The 23,554-nt window shown below is 36.7% G+C and overlaps 1 protein-coding gene across 1 annotated transcript in view; it reads right to left on the bottom strand.

Annotated features, from left to right (window-relative positions):
- Positions 1-23,554, bottom strand: part of LAMA2 (laminin subunit alpha 2) — a 362,543-nt gene that overhangs the window by 124,250 nt on the left and 214,739 nt on the right. Inside the window, exons 17-21 of the mRNA XM_069851862.1 lie at positions 21,999-22,126; positions 16,910-16,996; positions 10,431-10,642; positions 5,932-6,038; positions 1,645-1,825 (exon numbers count right to left, since the gene is read on the bottom strand). Of these exons, the coding sequence (XP_069707963.1) occupies positions 1,645-1,825; positions 5,932-6,038; positions 10,431-10,642; positions 16,910-16,996; positions 21,999-22,126 (715 nt within the window). The remainder of the gene's footprint in view (positions 1-1,644; positions 1,826-5,931; positions 6,039-10,430; positions 10,643-16,909; positions 16,997-21,998; positions 22,127-23,554) is intronic.

The following is a 23,554-nucleotide window of genomic DNA, read 5'->3' as shown; positions in this document are numbered from 1 at the left end:
TTAAAACACTGTTCGGATCTACACTGCTTTCCCATTTCATCTCCGTTCCTTAAATTCTGTCATTTCAAGTTTGCCAAGAAAACAGTTAAAATTTTAATGTGAAATCTTGCTAATTGCCCCCTCATTTTCCTTTCCCAATTGTATGAAATTAACAACTTTTTGTAGTATTTTGCAATAGTGATAGACTTCTAAGCTCTGAAATGTTAGAATAAGAGACCTATCATTAAGATAAACAATAATTTTTCTGCCCTTTCCCCCTCCATATATGTGCTAAGAGATTTAGGACAGCAGTTATCTTTTACATTTTATTTCAAGCTCTCTCATCAGTATGCCTGTGAACCAATCTTTCCCTCTTCCAAGGTGCTAATGTGTTTGCACTTTTCAAGGTAGTAAACATTTTCTGAGCCCTTCCTTCCCATGGGAGACAATATCATAGAGTAATGTTTTCAAATATGATCTATAAACTTAGCTCAATGTATATCAACAGTACAGGCAAAATCAAATTTGACTGCACAGATGTAGGTCTCAAGGCCTTGATGCTCCTTCCATAAAAAGAAAAAAAAAAAGGGAGTTAAAAAAGGCAGAAAGCTAGGCTTGCTGCTTTTGCTGCTGTTCTGGATGGGAAAAGAGGAGGAACAGGATACTGGATATGGTGAGTTCTGCTTTTGTAAAGAATATAACTTCTGCCTGAAGAATGATAGCAGCAATACCCTTGGCTTTATAGCACTTTGCCATCAGCAAAGAATGCTGTGGAGCTGTCACAGCCGTCTGGTGTCACAGCAGCCAGTTGCGCTAGACAACTATCTGTGTCTCCCATGATCACACCTAAATGATTCTATGAGACTTTAAAAATACACTTTGATTAGCAAAGGTGGATATTACCCTGTGAAGAGACCAATCAATTATCTTCTTTTCAACGTGAGAGTCAGTACTGCTTTAAGGACAAGAAGCACTCATTTCAGTGTCTGACCTAATGTCCAGAAGGACAAACATAAATGTAAAGAAGTGGCTGGATATATTTAAGTCTGATGCTAGGGTTTCAGCATCTGGAGAAGTATACTTCTCATGTGTTTAAAACAAGGGACATAATAAAGAATTTTACCTGAAGATCTTGTTGTACTTAAAGAGTACACAAGTAAGAAAGATTCCAAAGATTACTGTACAGATATATTTTTTTAAAAAAGGGTCAACTATGTAAGGACAGTGAAAAGATTTGGCTTAAAAATAGAAGCAAATGGGTTTTTTTCCTTCTTCTTTCTTTCCATCCCTTCATGCTGATGTGATTTGGCAAGCACCTTAATCAGCCTTGTATGACACTCTTACCATAACTAAATTATAGGAATTTCATAGAAAATGTTTTGACGGATAAGACTTGGAGGAAAGGACATTCCTGTTCTTTCTCAATGTAGAATTAATAGATTAGCCATAAACTGACCTTAAAACTGCAGTAATTGCTTGGGTCTTTTGTTTTTTGCCAGTCACCATCCTTGACAGCTGACCATTTTACAGGGCTGTTTATGAAAATACCTACCTGTCAGGAAAATTTGTTAGGCAACCTAAAATCAGTCAAACTCGAATTTTAGTAATAAATAAATAAACTAGCAAGTAAATAAATCTGTGATTGCCTGCAAAGAATTTACATACGAGTACAGCCTCCTTCTTCAAAGCTGTAAAATCCATGAGCACAACGGTCACACTTCTTTCCTGTCACTCCAGGCTGGCAATAACACTGTCCATCTTCATCGCAGTCAAAGGATTTGGAACCAAAAGAGTTGCAGTTGCAAGGAACACATCCCCTTGAAGACTGTAACCCAAATGTTCCAGGCTGCCACAGAGAAAGGAAGAGCAATTACTACATGAAATCATTGCCAGGAGAACAGAGGGAGAACTGAGTGTGTGGGTAGATCAGGGTGGTTCTTTCCTTTTCATCACTGAAATACTACTCTTAACAGGTTGAACTGTAGCAGTAAAACCCTGGGGCAAAGGCACTAAATACCCTACACAGCTGAAAAAAATTAAGTTTTCAGAATGTTACCTAATTTTATAATGAATGTTCTGCAATGTAACGTATTTCCTAAGATGTTGTGTTTCCATAAGCAAAATTCTCACAAGAACTGGAATATGTGTAAGCAACATACACATATCCTGTGTCTGAGTTGTAAGATTATGTCAGGCAGAGTTTGTTGCTAAGTGAGTGAATTCAAATTCTTTGCAATGAATGGACATTGATTCAATTGGAAAGTCTCTGAATAACTAGATTTTTATCTCCCCTCACCAGGGGCAACATCTGTATACAGTATCCTGAGGGTATTTCTTTGGAATGATACTTAGGAATAACTTCAGAAGAATACAGATATTTGTGTACAGTACAAGAAAATAATGGGAACTATCTATTTTTTAGATAAAATCTCTGTCTTTGGGTTATGTCTAATACTGATAGAAATAATCAATGAAGCTCTGTTTCTCTTCTATTTTCATTCTTTGCTTTCTTTTGCATTGAGTATTTCAAAGTTCCTACAGAACCAGATGAGATGTTATTGAATACAGGAATAAATTTATCTCCTTAACTCCACTAGTGGAGTGCAAAAAACATACTCGTAAAGAAGGGAGGACGTGCTTATTTGTATACTGTAATGTGGAGTTCTGCATGAAGCTTTTAACAAACATACCACACGGGTTTCATTACGCCAGCTAATAGAGGGTCCTAGGAGCAAACTGTACTTGATATTCAAATTCTGAACTCAGCCTTGAGCTAGAGTGACTTAAAATGAGAGTACTTTTCTATCTTCTTTCAGGTATGATAATTTACAGAGAATACTGAAATCCAAATTATGTTACTAACTTGGCTTAAAATTGATACCACAACATTTAATAGTAAAAATCTAGCAGAGACTTGGCTAGGAAAGCAAAATGTTAAAAATGAGATATTAAAAAGACCACTGCTACATAGTGAACATAAATGGAACACAGTGAAAAACATTTACTTTTAGAATGTACTACTGTGTGACCAAGGCATGTGGTGTTAGATTTTTAGCAAGTATACATCAGTACAGATTTTTCAAGTCAGCAGAACTGCACTGACTTGCATTTGGCATGGATTTGTACCACAGTGGAACTGCTAACCTCTTCTGTAGGTGAATTTCCAGAGATTTCAACAGGCTTCCATGTAAAAGTCCTGAAATCTGATCTCCCTTAGGGAATCTGCTGATAGGCAGCAGAACCACACCTATGGTCAGAATTTGGCCTTAAGTATCACATGAATCTAAGCAAATGCTTGATTATATATATAATAAAGAATTACACTGATTTTCATTTCCAAATTCTATATTGAAATGCTTTGTCAATCATATATTTATGCACAACAAAACATGGTGTACCAGAGAGAAATACTTAAACTCATAATTAAGTTCCAAGATTTAATTCAATAAACAGACTATCTGTAAAAATGTCTTTTCCACAGACATTTCCATTCACATTTCCATTTCACTGAAATGTGAATATGCAAAAATCTCAGGGCAGACATTCAGATTAATGCAGTGAAGCAATCAACGCACAACATGCAGCTCAGTTCTCAACAGAAAGTTCGATAGGATCTAATAAATTCTGTTGTAAAGGTGGAAGCCAGAAAAAGTCGGATACACTGGCATTCCACCCTGCGTGAAGGAAGAAAAGATCACTAACATGCTGGGTTGTATTCTGCAATGAGCTACACACAACCAAAGACATTGTGATCAGTCATGCAAACTTCCCAGATGAACCCCCCTCATGTCAAGCCCTCAGCAAAGCTTGTTTACACACAGAAATTCTAAGAATCACATTTACTAAAGAAGACATAAGATCCTGAATGACAATGAGGAAATACAACAAATTTTCCACGTTTGCTGTTACATGATTTTGTCCCTGTATCAGTGCTTGTTGATTGTTTGTGTGGGCAACAGTCACATATGTTAAATGGGTAAAAGCTCATGTTCTCCAATGGAATCTATAGAAGTGAAAATGGCATGGGACCCGGCATCTGGATGAGAAGGAAAAACGCTGCCAGGTATTTTCCAAACTGAATACAGTAAGTGCAGAGGTTTTGAGTTGCAGGGAAAAAAAAACCCCAACATTCCTAAACCACTGTTCTGTTAGAAGCAGTTGCATCATAATTATTTCATTTCAGGAAAAAAAGTCACTTTGTTGATACGTGATTAATAATGAATACTTCTGTCATTCTGGATAGTACATTCAACTAATGGGCACTTCATATTCACACATGAGAACTTTTAACATCGGTTATGTTTGATATTTCAAAGGTCTATATTTACACTTTCACTCTGGGGCTGATCCTTCTCCCAGAATCCTTAAGCTTTTTGTTCGTAAATTGGTAGAAGGGGAAGTCATATCTTGTTGAAGGCCATAAAATCCCACTGATGTATGAGCATCACCCATACACCTCGCGCATGCTGCTTCTGGACTTATTCTGCCATTTGACTTCTGGCCCACATTGTCATTCTTATAGTATGAGAAGCCTTAGAAGCGGGGAAGTAGCCTAAAAGGCTGCCTGTCTCCTGAGCCTGTGCATTTCTTGATGATTTCATATATTGTAGCATATGTATTATTAAAAAAAAAAAAAAATTCTGTGGGAGCTCCAAACACAAGCAAATATGAGGTTTCAGAGCATGCAATGCACACAGTTTCTGTTTACCAGAGTAGCAGGCCGGTAAGCACCCCGTGGGCACCCACTGGCACTACTGATGCCCCATCTCCGAGGAGAAACTCGGATCTGCTGACTGCTTCGTGCATTTTCTTTCAGTTTAGGCACATGTCTGCTGATTTCACAGCGTCTGCCCATGAATCCTGACTTGCAGGTACATCTTCCTGACATATCACATTGCAGTGACATGGATCCTAAAGCACTGCAGCCACACGGTACACAAAACAGCTTTTCAGGGGCCCAGAAGTAGCTGGGCTTTAAGAATGAAGAGTAAACACTGTTAGAAAGTGAAGATTATAAAGCTACAGCAAATAAAATTGTACATGAATAAAGATAGTAAGCACAGTAGCAAACAAAGATTAATTCCAACCAACATCCAATATTGTATCAACAAGCTTGACATATTTTCTGCGTACATTATGGAATCTTTGCAAATTCCATTGATACCAACAATTTTTCTTTGAATGGACTCTAAATACTGTTGAAATTAAGAGTGTGAACAAACCTTTTCAAAAATTACACAGTTTATGCAGAGTGAAAACGATCCCTGTGATTTTAATTGCACACACACATGGAGGTGTTCTGAGGACACAAGTCTAACCCACAAGTCCTCATGCTGAGCTAGATAAATGTGTAGCCAGCTATAACATATTCCTTAGCAGCCTAAAGAAAACACTGTGGACGCTCATGAAACACTCTTCTTTTTTTGCAGTGATTTACATGACAGCAAAGCAATGTCAAAGCAAAAGATACTTTCACCAAAAAAAGAATACATTACTTGGACAATATAAGAAAACCCCCTAGGAAAAAACATAGAACATTCACAGCAGTAGTAAATTGGTATCCTGGTTTCTTTCTGAAAACCAGATGCTATCAGATATTTTGCAACTCTCTTCATAAAGCGATTTTTCCCTAGAGCTATGATACTTTCAACTAGTTTATTTATAACAAGCATCTAGAATATAAAGTGTACATACCACATATAATTTACTTACATGTACAGTGAGACTTAAAATATATTTGCATGCATCGTTCTGTATATTGTTCTAGAAAAACCTTCGGAAAACTTTTTAAACCCAGCCATTTTAACTCTCTGTATAAAAGAACAACTCAGACACCTTCTTTAAGTGAAAAATGTGCAAAACCAAAAAAAAAAACCTGTCCAAACTCTAACTGTATTTTATATGAGAAATAGGAAAGAAAACTGAAAGAAAACACCTTCTCTTGTCACTCACCTGGCATGCATCGCATCGGCGCCCCATCACATTGGCTTTACACTGGCATTGGCCTGTCCTTGAGTCACAGGTCTCTGAGAAGGAGCCATTAATGTGACAGTGACAGGCTGCAGAGGAAGAAGAAGGCGTTATCAATATGTTGCCTAAAACACATAGGCTGCTGAAGTTAACAGCCAAAAGCTTACAGCGTAGTTTTTGCCACCCTGAGAAACCCCAGGAAGCAGGTCTGAGTAAAGCATGAAGGTATTGCTCCCATACAGTGACAACACACACTAACTGACCCATATTAATTGGAAATTTTGGTCCAAATTATTACAGTGGGAAATTTTGTCTCAATTTTTATAAACAACTCATTTTACACGCTCCTTTTAGATCAAAACAAGATTTTTAGTGGGCATTACTGAGTATGTGATGATGGAGATGCAAGGTTTTAATGCAGCAACTTTGCCCTTACATTTTAATTAATGCCTGATTTCCAGACTGGGGTGGGGGGAATGGGAGGTAAGGCTCTCTACCTCTCAGAAAGCTGCTCCCTCAGACCAGCCAGGCCACTGTGCCAGATGGGATTTAGCTATAGCAGGTGGGAATGCTAATGCTCTTCACGCTGGTCCTTCTGTTCTAGACTGAAGTCTGTGTTGACAGAGTAGACAGCATATTTTGGCAGGCTGAGGACCCAGAACAAGGCTACCTCCAGGGGCCTCACTACGGGGCACTAACCTCCTCAACCCCTAAAGAGTGATTCTTCATTGAGAGGAATCCTGGAGTACAGCTGAAGAAGAGACCAAGGATTATCTGCTCCAGCATCACAGTTTGCAGAGGAAATAAAACTCAACTGACCAGTCTAAGTCATCTCAAGGCTCTCTAAAGGATTTAAAATGGCAATGAAAAGGAACTGCATTTTCTTGAGGAAAATAACAATGCTTTTAGCTTCTAATTCTGTTCTTCTAGAAGAGAAATTTTTGGGAAGCTTTCTATCACCCGTTATGTTTTTTTCACCACAATTCTTTTGGCTTGCAGAGATTAGGGAAAAAAATCCCTCTAGCACTCAAAGTAGAGAAGAAGGATGTGATCAGGTGTCACAAAGACTATGACCATGCAGTTACCAATTCTATCAGCATGAGCTGGGTCCTGCACATTTTTTTTTTTTTTTTTACCCCAGAGGTGAATGAATCCACATCTCTATACATTTTTTTTTTTTTTTTTACCCCAGAGGTGAATGAATCCACATCTCTATACTGATTATCAATATACTCTTGTTAACCAGGGCTCCAATCCACATTTTGCCTGCTTGTAGTGCCCTGACTTCATGTGTTAGTCTTTTTCTCAATGTGACAGCTTCATTTTAAGAAACACTTTAGACTCCCAACATTGGTCACATACTTGCATGTCGCAAGGTGCCGTTTGAGATGAAGCAGTTATATTTTTTCTATATATAAACTATTACAACAGGAGCTTCCTTGTTACTTTATTGAATTTGCTGCATTGTAAATAGAAGGGATTATTTTCTGTTCTTCTAACCACTTTTGAGATATTGTGGAGAAGTCGCTTCTTTTAAATGAAAGTGACCTCATGGCTCGCCAGTTTATTCATGGCCTTATTTCTCAAATGGTTAGACAGATGTCTCATACCCTGGAATAAGTAACAAAATAGGTTGGGTGTTCTTATCAGTTTGGTAACGCCTTCAGAGGTTTTGATCTCTTTCAGTGTTGTGATAAGTTTAAAAAATACAAACTTTTAAAAATACTTTTGTTATAATTAAAATTACTACTCTTTTCCTATTACTCTCATTTTTCAACACTAAAATCATAATTTACCTATTTCATCCTGCACACAGTCCTCCTACCATAACATTTATGTTTTAAAACTGCCGACACTTCAAACTGTATGAGTGATGAGTATCATATATACGCATTTCAAGCATCCTTCTAATTAAAAGGATCAGCAGTTAAAAACGATGTGTAAGCCCAAACTCACAAATCCCAGTTCTCAATGAAAATTAACACTACTTCACCACCCTTTTTATACAGACCTGAAAAAGCCTTTCTTATTTGAATTGTTTTGCTTATCAGGCATATGACATCATGAGATTAAAAAAGAAAATTTACACTGATTTTATAAACAGAACAGTTTGTCCTATTTATATTATGTATCACCACAAATGGCATACCATGTATTCTTAGCCACAGATGACCGAGTGCAGTTCAGTGGTAAGGCAGAATTTGGAAGTCAAGACTTTGATTATTTTTCTTTGCTCTGGCATTGCATACATACAGAAGAAACATACAGTCAAGGCTATTCATCTAAGCTGTTACTCAGTCTGATAAATTGCATTTCTCTCACCTAAAGCCTTCCCATTCATTTACCTCTACTGGGAAAATTAGTTATTCTCCAAACCTCCAAATACTTGCTAGAATACCATACAGCCTGTCAGAGAAATCTGTCTTACTTTCTCTCAAAATGATACTGGTCAAGATCCTTCTCATTCTTTCTTGCTTTGTATAAATATTTATGAGAGCGTATTTATAATCAACCTACACACTTATTTGCCTCCAACAGTAGTATCTACACACTGGCACGTAGGCAAACTTGAACATTTACTTTAGTTCATCTTATGTCACTTAGTTCTACTATCATTAGCACAACCTCCAGGTATTTGCTTCAGTACACTGTGCTGTTTCAAACCAAAAAACAACATACTAGATTCAAATCAAATAAGCCAAGAACATTGGCTCAGTCTTCTTAGATTTATTATTTTGTACAGATGCACCAAGAAATTTAGAGACACTACAGTGATATAAAGCTGTACTGTCATTTGAAACAGTTAATGCAGATGACAACAGTACTGTACCAAGAAAGAACAAGAAACATTTCAAATAATAATTTGAAAGCAAAATCCATGCTTTGCAATACTCTTGGATATGGCTTTTTAATAAGGAACAAAATTGAAAACAACAAAGTAAAGGCACAGTCCCTCTGATATTGTAGCTGCAGGGCAAACTTCATGGAAGTCTGCAAAGGAAATAAAAAAATCATATGCAAAAAAAGAAAACCCACATGAAAGACAGAGAGTAGATGAATACAAAGTAACTGTAAGCACAAGGCTATGAATACATTAGGGGGCTCTCCTTGTCAGAGATACTAACTACAAAAGCAAAACCTGCAATTCTACATTAAATATGTATTTATTTTTAATACTTCTTTTTTAATTGTATGTTTTCTGAACTCTCTTCACATTACATCTCCTTCCCATGCAGCTGCCACTACTGTAGAAATGTTCAAAGCAGCAGTCCTCTCAGCCTCAGGAATGGTGACAAACTACTGGAAACCAAGATTTTTGAAATATTCTTCATTTTAAATCACATTATGCTCTTAACACTAACTTTATAATTCATCAAGAACCGTTAACTCATGCGGAGAATATATTTGATTGTCCAGTGACTCAAGACTTCTGTGCTTGCAACATATACTGCAGGAGCAGTCCCTCTGTTCCTGCACACACACACAAGTAAGACAATGGCCCAGCTCTTTCCACTTGCATAATTTTATCCTGATGTAACACCTTTGTACTCATGGGAGTTGCTCTGAGTTTATTCCAACAAAAGAAATTAATTAAATCTTTTTGACTATGAAATAAAATACTCTGCTCTTTCAGGACAGTTTATAGTCTGTGTATTCCACTCTGCAGAATGGAGGGGAATGGGTAAGTGAAGAATGTTTTTAAGTTAAAAGCACTTGTTCTCCTTATTAGCTGCATTCTGTATTGTGCCAGCAATGGCTCAGGGAGAGCCACTAGCTCCTACAGAAGCAAAAGCTCCTGTTCTCACCAAATCTTCCATCTACACTCAATAATTTCTTGCATTCACTATGAGGAAGTATGTACTGGGGCTCATACTTAAATATGCCAACACTCAGTTGAGAAGTGGTAGCTTGCTGCAGTGACAGGGCAGAGCACCTTAGAGCTTTTACGCTCTGCTTTGCAGGAGGTGGGAGAATCTTGCCCTGTAAGAGGTAGCTGCTCCCAGCTCTCACTGAGGTCATGCAGGTAGGAAGAAGGTCACAAGTGCTGCCAAAGTCATAATCTACAGTCACTGAAAAATCATTCCTTTCTTGCAGCACTAGTCTTACTAGTTAATCAGATTTCCCTGGATGGCTTATAGCCCTTTTAGTGAATAATTCTCGTTTACTTCTATTTATTTTTGTAGATCTGACATTTAGTATAACCTTTTGCATCCATGCAGCGCTCCACACTCCCAGGTTCTTTTCCATATCCACTTCATTACTGTTTCAACTACAGCAGGAAGTTTTTTAATAGGTTCTTCTTTCTATTTACTTTAAAGACTCCCTTTCAAGCTGTAGATGCAAGTAAAACACTATTGTTATTAAAAGCGTAAGTATAGGGGATCATTCTGCTCACACAAACAGAGGAACAGTCTTTCACTCAGGAACACAGATACGGGACAGATCAATACTGTCAGGAGCAGTAGAAGTTCATGACTTACGTTGACAGTTCCTTGCAACGAGAGCATCGCCAAAATATCCATCAGCACACCTCTCACAATATTGGCCTGTTGTACCTGGCTTACATTTCAGGCAAGCACCAGACAAGCTGTCACAGCTGCCAGGAATGGAGAAATCAAGGTTGTCATTACACTGGCAGGGCTGGCACGATCCCCCTGGTATTAAAGGTTGTCCAAAATAGCCTTCTGCACACCTAAGGTAAAAGACATCACCAGTTAGTAGTGCTGAATAATCCTCTTAATATGAAATATTTAATTTTCTTGCCTCACTAATCACCAGAAATGATTTGATCTTCTTTCAAATATTTAAGTGTCTTTTTTTCTCTCTCCTTCCTCATCCTTTTTAACAACACTGTAGATACAGTACCAGCTGAAATCCTGCCAGTTCTGCTAGTAATTAGATTTCAGTGGGAGAAAAATCTTGTCACTGGCACTGAAGAAGAGACAAAGCATAATAAGAAGTCTGTCTATTGGCACACTAGAGGAATTCAGGTCCATGCTAGATAGGCTTTGTATTTCAGCACATCATGTCTAGATATTCTGTACTCATTTACCAGCAAGCTTGATGATTTTTCCCTCTACCTTAAAAACATGTTCAGTTTAGAAAAGCAGGTTTAGGAAGTGATACAGACATAAATTTGTTTACTTTACAAGATTCTCCCTTGATTTAGCCTTTCCCTTATTTACTGCACGCTCAGATTGGTTTAATTAATGGTTGCTCACCTCTGTATACAAGCAGGGAACAAAAAGATTGTTCATTATCACAGGAACTATGCTGGCATGTACTATATCTTTCATATTATAAAAGGGATGTTTAAAAATACTGCCAGATTTTCTACCTCGTCCACCAGCAATTTCCTGTGAGTACGATGTAAAACAGGTTAGTGTACTGACTGAACATCAGTATGTATTTTTAGCAAATTTCCACTTGTCTTACAGTCTACTTTCTATTTATATCCTGGTCTGCTTTCCCTTTCTATTACATTTGCTCACACTTCACAGCAAGAGCAACCTGTAGATAGTGAAGAAAAAGAAGAAAAATTGCCCAGGTCCAGCTAATGAAGCTATTTGTGTGCATCTCAGATGAATTCCAATTAGTGTAAAGAAAATAAAGTACATAAAACACATCACATAAATTAATGTTTCTTACTATTTTAAAGTCAATTTGCAAGCAATTCCAATGGTAGAGCAAGGATTTTGGGTACCATGCTAATACAGGAAAGCAGAGCACTACTGTGCTTTTGCTTTTGTCCCTTTATGCTCACAAAGTTAATCTCTTCCATTGCATCCACAATATCTCACAAAGCTTCCAAGTGAATCCTAAACTAAGCAGTCTAAGGTTTTATTAAGTATTATTCCATATCATTAGCAAATATTATAAAAATGGAAATGGATAACTGAGACTAAGGAGGAAATTATAGTTGTATCTAATTGGGTTTTGTAGTAAGATGTTACGTGAAGTAGGATTTTTTCCATTCTCTAAAAATACCCACAATGCAGACCATAGATGAATAACATGTATAAATAGTCCAGTGGTTTGGGTGCATTTAAGCACTCAAGAACATGACTACAAATTCCATGATCTAGCCCACTGTGCTTTACTGCTTTAGCATTGCCTTTTCTCATAATTACCTCCTCATTGCAATAATACACCAAAATCCTGTCATTAGATTAATTCAGGCATTTTATTTTCAGAACCCGTCACAGATGTAGCCATATATTGTATGGCCTTGTATTCCCTGCAAATAAATAGATATTTTTCCCTTGAATAGGACATACCTCAGCAAGGCCAAAAAGATGATTTTTAGCTTACTTTCGCCAGAACAGATACATTTTTTTTTTAGTGATGATATCTCAGTTACAAATGCCAAGAATGTCTCTCCATACATGTAATAATTAACAGTGATGTTTTATCAAAGCCAAAGAATGATTGGATAATTTATGTAGTTATTTTATTTTACCTAAAACGGATGATGTGCAAAGTTCACCCATGATTTGACGAGATCTTTCTCACTTATTACTGGCATATTTGTCATAAATCTATCTTTTGGTACTACTTATCTATTTGACTTGACCTAATGTGTATTCATTTTCCTCTTTCACTTTTATTAATGGTTAGTTCTGTATCTACAGCATTCACAGAAACCTACGAAGCAGTTCACAAAAAATATTACTCCAGGGATTTGTGAGAAATGCACTGCTAATCATTTCCTTCTATTAATAGCTGAAGACCTTGATAACTCTTTGTGTTCTCATCAGATTAGACTTTGCTAACTAAAATTAGCAAAATTCACTATAATCACATAGCTATGTCCTACTTATGCATGTACATAATTTTGACTTCAGACTCAAGATCATCCTGAAAGGAGGGGCAAACCAGTTAAGTGTAAAATAAAACTGTGTTGCATATATCTATCTGTAAATTCTTCCACTTTTTCTCCCACTTCTCCTGAATTTGCAGGGGAAGATTAAAAAATCCATTTTCATTAACTCTATCTTTATTCCCTTAAGGACATTTCTACTTCAGCAACTCTTCTCAGATTCAAAGCATTACACGTTTGGCAAGGCTTATATAAAAAAAAAACCAAAAAAAAAAACCCAAAAAAAGCCCCCCAAAAAACCTCACTCAAAACCCCAATAACGATTGTGACGTAGGAAAAGCTGTATATGTATTAGACAAAAGATCTATCTGAATAAATAACTGCTGAGTACGACAGAACACCTCTAAGATGAAAAAATAAACAAAAATAGGAGTAAAAGGAGAAAAGAAAGACTGTTTCCATGTTTTCCTTTCTTCCTCTATGGTCACCTTTACCCTCAAATGCAGGCATGTCTGTGACTGACACTGTTTGTTTTCATTTGGCGTAACTGGTGCCAAATACAGGGCTACTAAACAAATAGACGTATACGTATAGGTACTGGGTCTGGCTGGGATGGCATTGGTTTTCTCCATAGCAGTCTGTATGGTGATGTGTATATATTCACATACACAGAAACACAGGCCTATTTTAAATAGTTCTTTATATTCACCGGAAAAATACCAAACCTCTTGAGACAGAGTTAATTTAGGCTGCAAATCCAAACACTTTAAAGTCTAGAAATAATATTTTTACAGTTGCTTTGAAACTTATTTGCATTCAACCTATCTACAAAATCAGGCAAAAGCCCTATGAAGAAATGGCTTGTGAACCCAGAGTTAAAAATCTTAACTCAGGTGCACAACACAGATGTTATTGCTGTGTGACTAACTATAAATCTTGCATTTTCCAACATCACAGTGCCTACCTTTGTAAGCCACAAACAATCCTGTATAACACATTTGTCATATCAGATCTCCTGAATGTTTTCCCTTTTCCCATCAGCACTGCAATAGACTTGTACTTCTGGCACTAGTGGAAAAACTACATGAGCTAGAAGGAGCAGCAGGTTGAAGCCTAGGGACTCAAAAAGGACTGTGTCTGGTGGTACCCTGTGCTAGACCTGAAGAATGCAGGGGAAGGAAGGACATGACCAGGCTCATCCTTCTCATCCCAACAAATTTACACTGACCTCTCATCTCTCCTTCTAGGAAGAAACCATACTTATAAATGAAGGAGTGCTACAGGAGAAGCTAGACTCTCATCCATTTTGTTTCTTCCCCTTAAAACTCTGTGCTGTTGTCTGTATCAAGCCTGTGTAGATGACAAATGCATATCATCATCCTGTAAACATGCTGGGATCAAAGGGCAGGTTTTTTTACATTCTCATACACCTCTGTGGAGTTAGGAGAGTGTTTGTCCTGCCTCATACCCCTTGGGAAAGCGAGCAGTGAGCAAAGGAAGAATGTAAGTCTAATTCCTCATGGAAAAGGATTAGATGGGGAATATGGACTTTCTCTACAATTATAGATACATGGTACCTCCCAATACAGTTTGGGAGTTTGTAATTGTTTGGATGTTGTCAGGAGCCAGACCCCTCTGAACACTGAGCAATTTTGGCAACATTTTCCTGAAGAGTTCAAGTGAGAGAAATAGCAATTTTTTTTTGACATTTTACAATTCACACGTGTGTGTGTATGTATAAAGATCTTATCTCCCTAGAGGGCAGAGGATGATCTTGGAGGCCAAATAAGTTCAGTTCTGCATATGCTCACTTCATGATACTCGGTATATATAATTTAGGACTGTTCAGTTAATGAATCATATGGCTCACGTTACTTGTCACTTTGCAGTTACTAAAGTGAAACAGAATTTCATGTAAACTCTCTTAGCAATTATACAATCACTATTAGTAGCAAAAGGCAACATGCTTTCTCCTGTTCACTGTTATTGGCAGCTGCGGGCATTTCCAAGCAACTTGTTACAATTAAAAGCAAATAGTTCTATGAGCACTGGAATTAATGGCCTAATTTCCAGTGGATTTATATATCTCATGGTTACAAGGCTTATGGCTGAGTATTTGCTGCAGGATGTTGTTATTCAGCAGAGAGTAATCCCTCAGGCTACAGCAGCACATTTTCCTTGCCCTGTGAAAGTTTTCTTATGGTCAGAACATTTAATAATCTCTCTCGTTCTCTCTCTCTCATGTATTCTCTGCTGTTTAATTAGGTGTGAGTTCACACAGTATTCTCCGCTTTAGCTACAACATGTCACGATTTATTAACCGCTATTCAGCCCCTTCTTTTCACAAAACCTTCAGGAACAATTATTATCTCCGAGACCTCCTACCCTTCTGTCAAATTTGGTTGAAATTGACCTAGAAGTTCAAATGTCTTCGTGGGCAGCAAGACAGACAGGCATAAAAAGATCACACTAGCCTGATTTCCTAAGAAAATTAGGCTAAAATCCAAGCTTACCACTTATTCAGATTCTGTCCTACTGCATCTACAGCCTGTGCTCCAATCAGAAAATGCACTTGTTTCTACTGGAAGCCGTCAATGACCCTGCATTGACAAACTGCCACCAAAGTGCTCTGGATGTGATTTATTCCTGCTGTCATTAACTTTGCAGCCCACTAGCTGAAAGAAGGTGATGACTTCCAAGACAGACAGGAAAAGACAGGCAGAAATAGCACGCAGCAGGAGCAGACTCAGTGATGATGGGTGGAAACAGGTGACAGCCTGCACTCAAACTTTAGGACAGACATAGCACAATTGGGGATTTAAAACGAAGCAACTGTAAATATAAATTGGAAAGACAGCACTAGAGAGTGATTCACAGCATATAGTTAGGCTACTGCTTTTCTGATTGGCTCTTCCTTTTGGTTCATCCCTACTTTTCCTCATCCCAGCCTGAATACTGAAAGTATTCATTCAGGGACCTTACCTTTCTGGGGGGGGTTATGTTGGAAAATGATGCAGGCAGCTCATGGAAGTGCCAAATGGCAAAAGCCTACTAAGAAACAGAAGGGGCATGTTTTCATGCCCCATAACTGCTTAGCCAGGTGTTAGGTGTTTGGCTGCCCCAAACTTTCTTAAGAAAGGTGCCATTTGCAGGGTCACATGGGACTGGGATCATGGAGCCAAAGCCAATGCTGATTCATCACAACCTCCAAACAACTAGCAGACATCTCCTGGCACACTAACTGACTGCCCTTGATATCTGTTCCATCCATGTGAAATCCCAAGAGACATAAAGTCATGCTGACACTGATGATATTCCTTGTCTACATGGTCTCACCTCCTGTAGGAGGGGGTTGCCAGGAGCTTAGCACCAGCACTCACGCTAGCCTTCTGTTTCATTTAAATACTCCATGTGATCCTTCCCAAATAACAGGATATAAGGAAGGGAGACAACTTTCTCAGTACTAACATATCACTCAGACCTGTCATAGCCAAAGACACACTAGACATATATTTTTTCTTTTATACAGGTAGCAATGAAGTGCAGAAAACATATTTTGAGCTTTTCCATGTGCATGAAGAAGAGGTACTATCTTTATTGTCACTAAAACTTAGCTTAATCTGTTTGCTAAAGAAAGACTACAAGTAGAAAATAGAAGCAATGAAAATGTAAAATACTATTTTAAAAATAACTAAAATCATCAACTAACTTATTAAGAGAATGTAGTTTCACTGCATATTAACTTTTCAAAAAGAAACACCAGTAATTTATTGAATACTTGATTCACCATGCTCTAAACATTCAAATGACAGAAGAAACAAAGTAATTATAAAAAAATCTCAGAAGAGTGACAGAAAAACTAGGAAAATCTTTTTTTTTTAAAAAAAAATCAAACGTCTTACTTCTGAGCAAACGCTTCTTGGAAGTTTGGCACTTTACCATGAAGTAATAAAGCAAGCACTAGAAAGATGCAAATGCATGGACACGATGTTAGAGGAAGATGCACAGGAATTTTTTCAGTGAGTTTCAGAGCACAGAATGGGAGACAAGAAGGGGAAGCAAGAAAAAAGTAGCACAGTTCTATGTGACCAATACTTCTGTTTCAGTTCTCTTACAGTTAAAAGCATGGTGCTTGCTTACCTTTCACAGCGTGGTCCCACGTATCCAGCAGGGCAATCATCACATATTAATCCACGACTTCGGTCAAAATGGCATATCGGGCTAAAACTGTGTTGTTGGTATTGGGTAAGAAGAGGAACGAGGAAGAAACATAAAAAAAGGATTGTTAGCAGCATAGCTTTCTTCCCAACTTCAGAGATCATTAATTTGCAAAACGGCACCCAGGAAAAGTGATTCTGGTCTAGGACATGGGGCTTAAGTTTGGCTGCAACAAATTGAATTTGGAATGACTCTGCTATTTCTGTGACACTGAATATAGAGTAACGGATGGCAGCATCCCAATAGCCTGTTATTACGGGACTTGAGCCTGCCACTGAGTGGTCTGGATACCATTAAAAAGGCAGGAATGTACAGCTGTTTGTTTGTGCCCCCAAGGGCCTGGCAAAACAATCTATGCCATAATGTGGCCCTTACATAAATCTTCCTGAAGGACAACTGATTTGAAAGTTCAGTTAACTTTGTGTATAACCGGCTGTGAATAAACCCAGTGAACAAGAAAGAGGAGGAGCACAAAGGGAAAAATCTGGTGCAGCTTCTCAGAGAAAGTTTCTGAGTAAATCATGTGCCAATGACCTCAAGCAAAAGGCCAAACAGGCACACTGATGTTTAAGAATAGCCTGCAGAGTAGAAAGCTCTACCTCTTTGCTATGTTCTACTTATTTTTAGCTGGTTTTTTTTTTTAATAGATAGGGATAGCATAGGCATTTGTAAGCTCCACCTCTTGATGTCTGATTTGTAACTCTTCACTTTTTAGCATTTTGCTTTCCATAATCTTTCTCCCTCCCTTAACAGGCTTTTGCGAGGAAGCCTCCTGACACTATAAAAGACACTGTAAAGAACAGGCAACCTGCTCTTGTGTTATTCTGGAACAATTATTAGATATAGAGACATATAGCACCTTTACAAGGCCTCAACTAAGTATAGAAAATTAGAAAAAGGAAAAAAAAAACCAAATAGGAAAGATTGAGAGCAGATGCATAGTGAGTCACTATTCCCAATAGAAAACCAAAACCCCTTATTTTTTGTAACCTAGGAAAACAGAAATTGAGAAGGAATATAATTGCTTTAGCAGCCATAACAGAAAGAACATATACTCAAGGTACGCTACAATAATAACAAAAAAGTCATAATCCAATCTCCAGTAAATTAAAGCAAAATATATGATGCAAGTTTCTGGAAAATAATAAGCACAGGGAAGACAGAAAAGCTTAATTAGGATCATGTAACCTGATAACCTGCCAGTGACTGAACCCTACTTCTCAGGAGTCATCCATCCTATGATCTGACCTCAGTTACTCTTTATTCTGTTTCTGTTATAGATTAGTTCCATTTACAAATACCTTGTCATAGGCTAAGTTATCCTACAGATATAGAAGAGATCTGTAAGATAAATGTAGAAACATCAAGTCCAGTAATCACAGACAGGTATTGTGATTTTCCTCTTTTCAATAAGGATTATGTTTGTGTTATTTTGCAATGTCATTCAATTAAGAAGAGAGTCATGAATGCATGAGGAGACAACTGAAGAAATAATAACTGTTCATTCTATTTTTAAATAGCAATGAAAGCAATTTTCAACAGAGGCATACATTATCATTGAATTTAATCAGCAGAACCTGACATTTCTAATAAGATCCTGTTTGTCAGTTCCAACCTCACTCTTTCTAAGAGTTACTTGGGAAACTTTGTGGAGATGCTATCACAGCAAATTACAGTGTTGCACAAGACTGTCTGTACCACAGCTCCGTGAAAAGCTCTGAATTAAACTGCATAAATTTTAAAGATAATAACAATTAAATACCTACTATTATTAAGCAATAATAAATGGCAGAATTTCCATGCTTTAAGGGTTATGTTCAGACCTAGCATCCTTCGATTCTTTCTTTGACTTAATAATCAGTCCAGATGTCAACGCTAAACATTAATATATTGAGAAATTCCCACTGGCATGCTATAAAGAAAATATGTGACAGGAGGAGAAAAGAAGAGTTTATCTTCCTAATTATTTAGAATCTCATTACTCAATAGTGATAAATACTAATGAACAGTGTACATTGATGTGTCAAATCAAGCTTGAAAAAATGTTACTCCCTCTGGATTTGTCATCACTCTCTTCAGTTTTTACATACAGAAACAAGATTAATACCACTTACGACATGGAACAAGTATGAATTCACAGTATGCATATATATGTGATATGTTGGGAGACAGACCTTCCTAAAGTCTTACAAGTGTGTTATAGAAAACATCTCCTGGGAACAGGTTTGTGATTTCATTCAAATATCCAATAAAATTTAACATTCTCAGACCAACCAGAATTCCTCATTCACATCATACAAATTTAGTCGCAAACTTTTCATTACCTACGTTAAATTTATCACCACTCCAAGAGAAAATTAGTAATTATCCTAGATACTTACATTTGGTACAAAGAATTATATAGTTGTATTTCTGAGAACTTCTGTAGAAAAGAATCAGTTTATTTGAAACTCCTTAAAGATGAAGAAAGTTAGAATAGTTTGTAAGAGCATTAATAAGAAGAGATATGACAAAGTCGTCAAAAGACAAGTGTGCATTACATATGCCATTTATAATACAAGCATTTATTTAATTTGCATCATACAAATATGGAGATAAATGCAAAAAGAGAAACATAAAGACCACGGTACAGAAAACAAGCTTAGACAAATTCATTTTAGCTTCCTGATTTGGCCAAGTGTTCTTTTATGACATATGGTAACTAACTCATCACTGTTGTGCTTCAGAAGGCAGTTTTATGATTGGCTTCAGTGATTGCATATAGAAACTGATGCCATTAGGAAACAGGAGAGGGAATGAGCAGCAATTAAATCAGCTTAAATTAACTACAAAACAACACCAGCGTCATCACATTTCTAAAATGGGTGCAACAGTTCTCCCTCACCTTTTGTGGCAAAGTAAAAGACTGTGAGAACACTGATAGTTACCATTATAAATATCATAAAGAAATAAGACACTGCTCTAAAAGACAAAACTAGTTTCTTAATAGAAACATACCTTAGAGCTCACTACATGGAAAACATTCTCTGTGTACCAGGAACTTAGTGTTAAGCTTAGGGACCTGCAGATGCCCTGTCATGCCATGCTAGGAGTTTAGTACTACAGGAATTAAAATCTATGGGTAGCTATTGATAATCATTTAGTTTATAAATTGGTCACTTGCTAGGTTGTTCAGAAATAATATGACATATTCTACATCTGTACAGTGACATGAACTTGGTAGAAATTCTTTATCTTTCATATGAATGAATCTGAGTTGTTTACAAATATTATCCCCAGCATACCAAACTCAGTGTAAAAACAAACAAAAAAAAAGTATTTTAACAGCCTTCAAGTAACACAGTAAAACTTTAACAATTCCTTTTTTCCTCATAAACAAATTGAATAATTGGTCTGGAAATATAAAGTAAAAAAAATTAAAATATAAAGTAAAAAAAATTTGAACCTTATAAATAGTTCTAAAAAGCTTGAGGATGTTGTTCACAGTATTGCTTGTCTACTTTAGAAATAGGAAGCTCTTGCAATGGGGGGCTAAAAAGTTTCACAGTTCAAGAACATTTATATTCTGTGCTTGTTTTGTAACTATATTTTTCAAGAAAACAAAATATTAAAAAGGGGACACCTGTTTGATTTCAAAATAAGAAAGTAAAGCAGCCAGAACTCTGATGAACACATAATACAAGTCTCCAGCATTTTGCAAAAAGAAACCCTAAATTCAATCTAATTGACTTGATGTTGCACATGTGCACAAGATACAGATGTGATAGCGTTCTTCCTGTTTTATCAGCACAGTGTTCTCAAACAAAAGAAAGAATTAATTAACTATGCAAGGAAATGCTAAGTATATGAAAGCAACGAGGATGTCAGAGGTACCATGCCTGAGCAGCAGACATAATAAATCCATGTATATCTAATAAAACCAACTGAAGAACTGTGATAACAGGAAGGCAGGCTCCCAAACTACAGTCCCCTGGAATTTCTGCTTATAAGTGGTTAGATTATTCCTGCCTTGATCACTGCAATTTTAACAGGACAGAATGCCACCATGAGCAATAGAGTTGGTTTGCACTACTTAAGAGCAAAATTTGGTTCATCTGTGGACCAACAGTGATTCTATTCAGCAAAGAGACACATCCAATTTGTGGTTAGGATTTTGGGGAGTACTAGTTACCACCGTGTCAGACACATGCTCAGCAGTTCCTCACCTTCCTGTACAACTGTTAGATTTGTTGCCTAAAAGCAGCTCTTCTGTGTAATCTGGACACTCACTACTTGCACCAAAGCTTCTTTTCTCTGAAGCCATAACGGGTTGCATAAATGAAATGTACTAATTAAAACTGATAGAATTTTTTTTTATATGCACAAAAAAAAAAGCTGACTAGATAAGATTCAGAGCAGTTCCCTTCAACTACATCACATCAAACGATTTTAGTATTGTTATTTTCAGGTACCAAGTGTGACAAGACCAATCAAAAAACAATCAAGCCACTTGGGCTATTAAATTTTAGGTAGCAAGTAGCATCGACAACCTTTTGTAATAAAAGAAACATTTGATTAACTTTTCACTATTAATTTTACTTAATAAAACAAAATAATAGTGATTTTGCTGAGGTATGCTAACAAAATATTTTTACTTGCAAGATCTAAGGCTGAATTCAGACTCCAAACAAATCAACTGGAAGGAAAGGAAAATTAAAAGCAAAAGAAATCACTGTTTTACAAAATCAACATAATTTGTTTTTAAATTGAATTACTAAAAAAATAAAAAGCCAAATCCATAACTTCTAATTCAAAACTAGAAAAAGGTACTGTTATCTAGCATTTGTCTTGATCTTTGCCTCTCAACAAAGCTAAGCACTCTGTACAACTGTAAAAAATAAAATAAAAGTTCATATTGCAGAACATGTTATTTGATTAAAATAATCTCAATTACATGTGCAAAAGCATTAATTTAAAACTTATATGATTTATTAAGTGAGAAAGCGAAATATGCAATAAGTATACATCTTACTTGTTAGAAGGTATATTTAGGGGGCAAGCACACAGCTGACAGTCTTCTGCTGTCCCTTTAGTAGGATCACCATAGAAGCCAGGAAGACATCTATCACAATATGGACCACCTGTATTGTGTTTGCAGTCCTAAACATAAGGTGAAAAGGACAAATTCACAATTAGATAACTTACATATGGGAAGTCCTTGAAGGTCATTCACCTAGCTGATCCTCTCAAAAGGGACATTCTCTGCTGCTAGCTGAGAACCAGTTCTAGAGGTTAGCTATGACAATCAGTGCTTCACACATCAGGCATTTCTATACTTCTGAATGATTTTTCTCAATGTAAACCAAAAATAATATTAAACTGAAGAGCTTTATCTTTCCACTGTCCAATGGCTGCAGTATTGTTGTCATTTGATGAATGAAAAGCTATCCATAGAGCAGCACAAGACAGGTTTAGTATTACAGTCTTGCAAGAGACTATTTTCTGAAAATAGTTTTCAGTTGTTGATTACAGAAATACAGGCCAGACTATATAATTCATAAAAATGAATTATTATATTTCACATCTAAGTGCATTAGCCTATTTTACAAGGTATATGGCTAGCAGCATGTTAGATGTATTTGTGAACAATAGCAAAGCCTAAATTGTTTAATTAATGTTTGTTTGCTAGAATAGGATCCAGACTACAGCTTGTGAGTAGAAACAAGGATGAGTATACTGTATATAGGACCCTATCCAACAGTTTGTGTTCCTGTATGTGACTGGTTTTCACAATACAAGAGACAGTTTATCTGAGTATATGAAACAGACCAGCAGTATTTGAGCTGCATTTCTGTGTATAACCTTCAGCCTGATCTCAAATTAAATGATCTTTTAGCAGAATGGGGATTGTTCCTCTGAAAATAGCCTTCCTATTATGACTTATAAGAACCAAATTTTAAATAGTAATTACCTCTTCTACTATTCTTTCCCCTCACCATATAGGATTTAGAAATTCTAAATAATTTGGCACAAATCAAGATATGTTCAGCAACTAGTTTTCTGGCTTAAACTCTTTCCTTTTATTTTGCCACATTTTTAGCATACCATTCTATTCCATTCACTGCTATTGGCACAAGACATCCAGGTGTAACCCTTTCACAGAGAAAGCAGGAGAAATAGTTTTGGCTCTTAAATACCACCTTGATGTGCTTGAGTATAGATTGAAAAAACATCTGGCAACTCCAAAAGGCTAAAACAAAAGCTGTGAGAGAGACTTCACTTAATGAGCTATGTTCTGATCTGATTTAGACAATGGGCCAGATTAAATCTAGAATCTGTTTCACCCAAGCTGCTGCTTTAGAACTCTAGGGTTTGGGGGGTTTTTTTGTTTGTTTCTTTTTTTTTAAAAAAGGTGTAGATATATCCAAACTCATTATTTAATTTAAAATATTTTTAAGAACACTTTACAATTATTTTCTCATTTGCAATAAGTCATGCATATGGTATTTAACAGCATTATTGTCTGAAAGATAATTTATCCTCAGCAAAAGACAAAGAAAATGAGACTATTCTAAGGAACACTGGTTT

The sequence above is a fragment of the Phaenicophaeus curvirostris genome, chromosome 2 (assembly GCF_032191515.1).
Source record: "Phaenicophaeus curvirostris isolate KB17595 chromosome 2, BPBGC_Pcur_1.0, whole genome shotgun sequence".
In the NCBI taxonomy this organism is placed as follows: Eukaryota; Metazoa; Chordata; class Aves; order Cuculiformes; family Cuculidae; genus Phaenicophaeus; species Phaenicophaeus curvirostris.
Note: the sequence above shows the minus strand (reverse complement) of the source record. Positions and strands in the feature narration are given on the sequence as shown.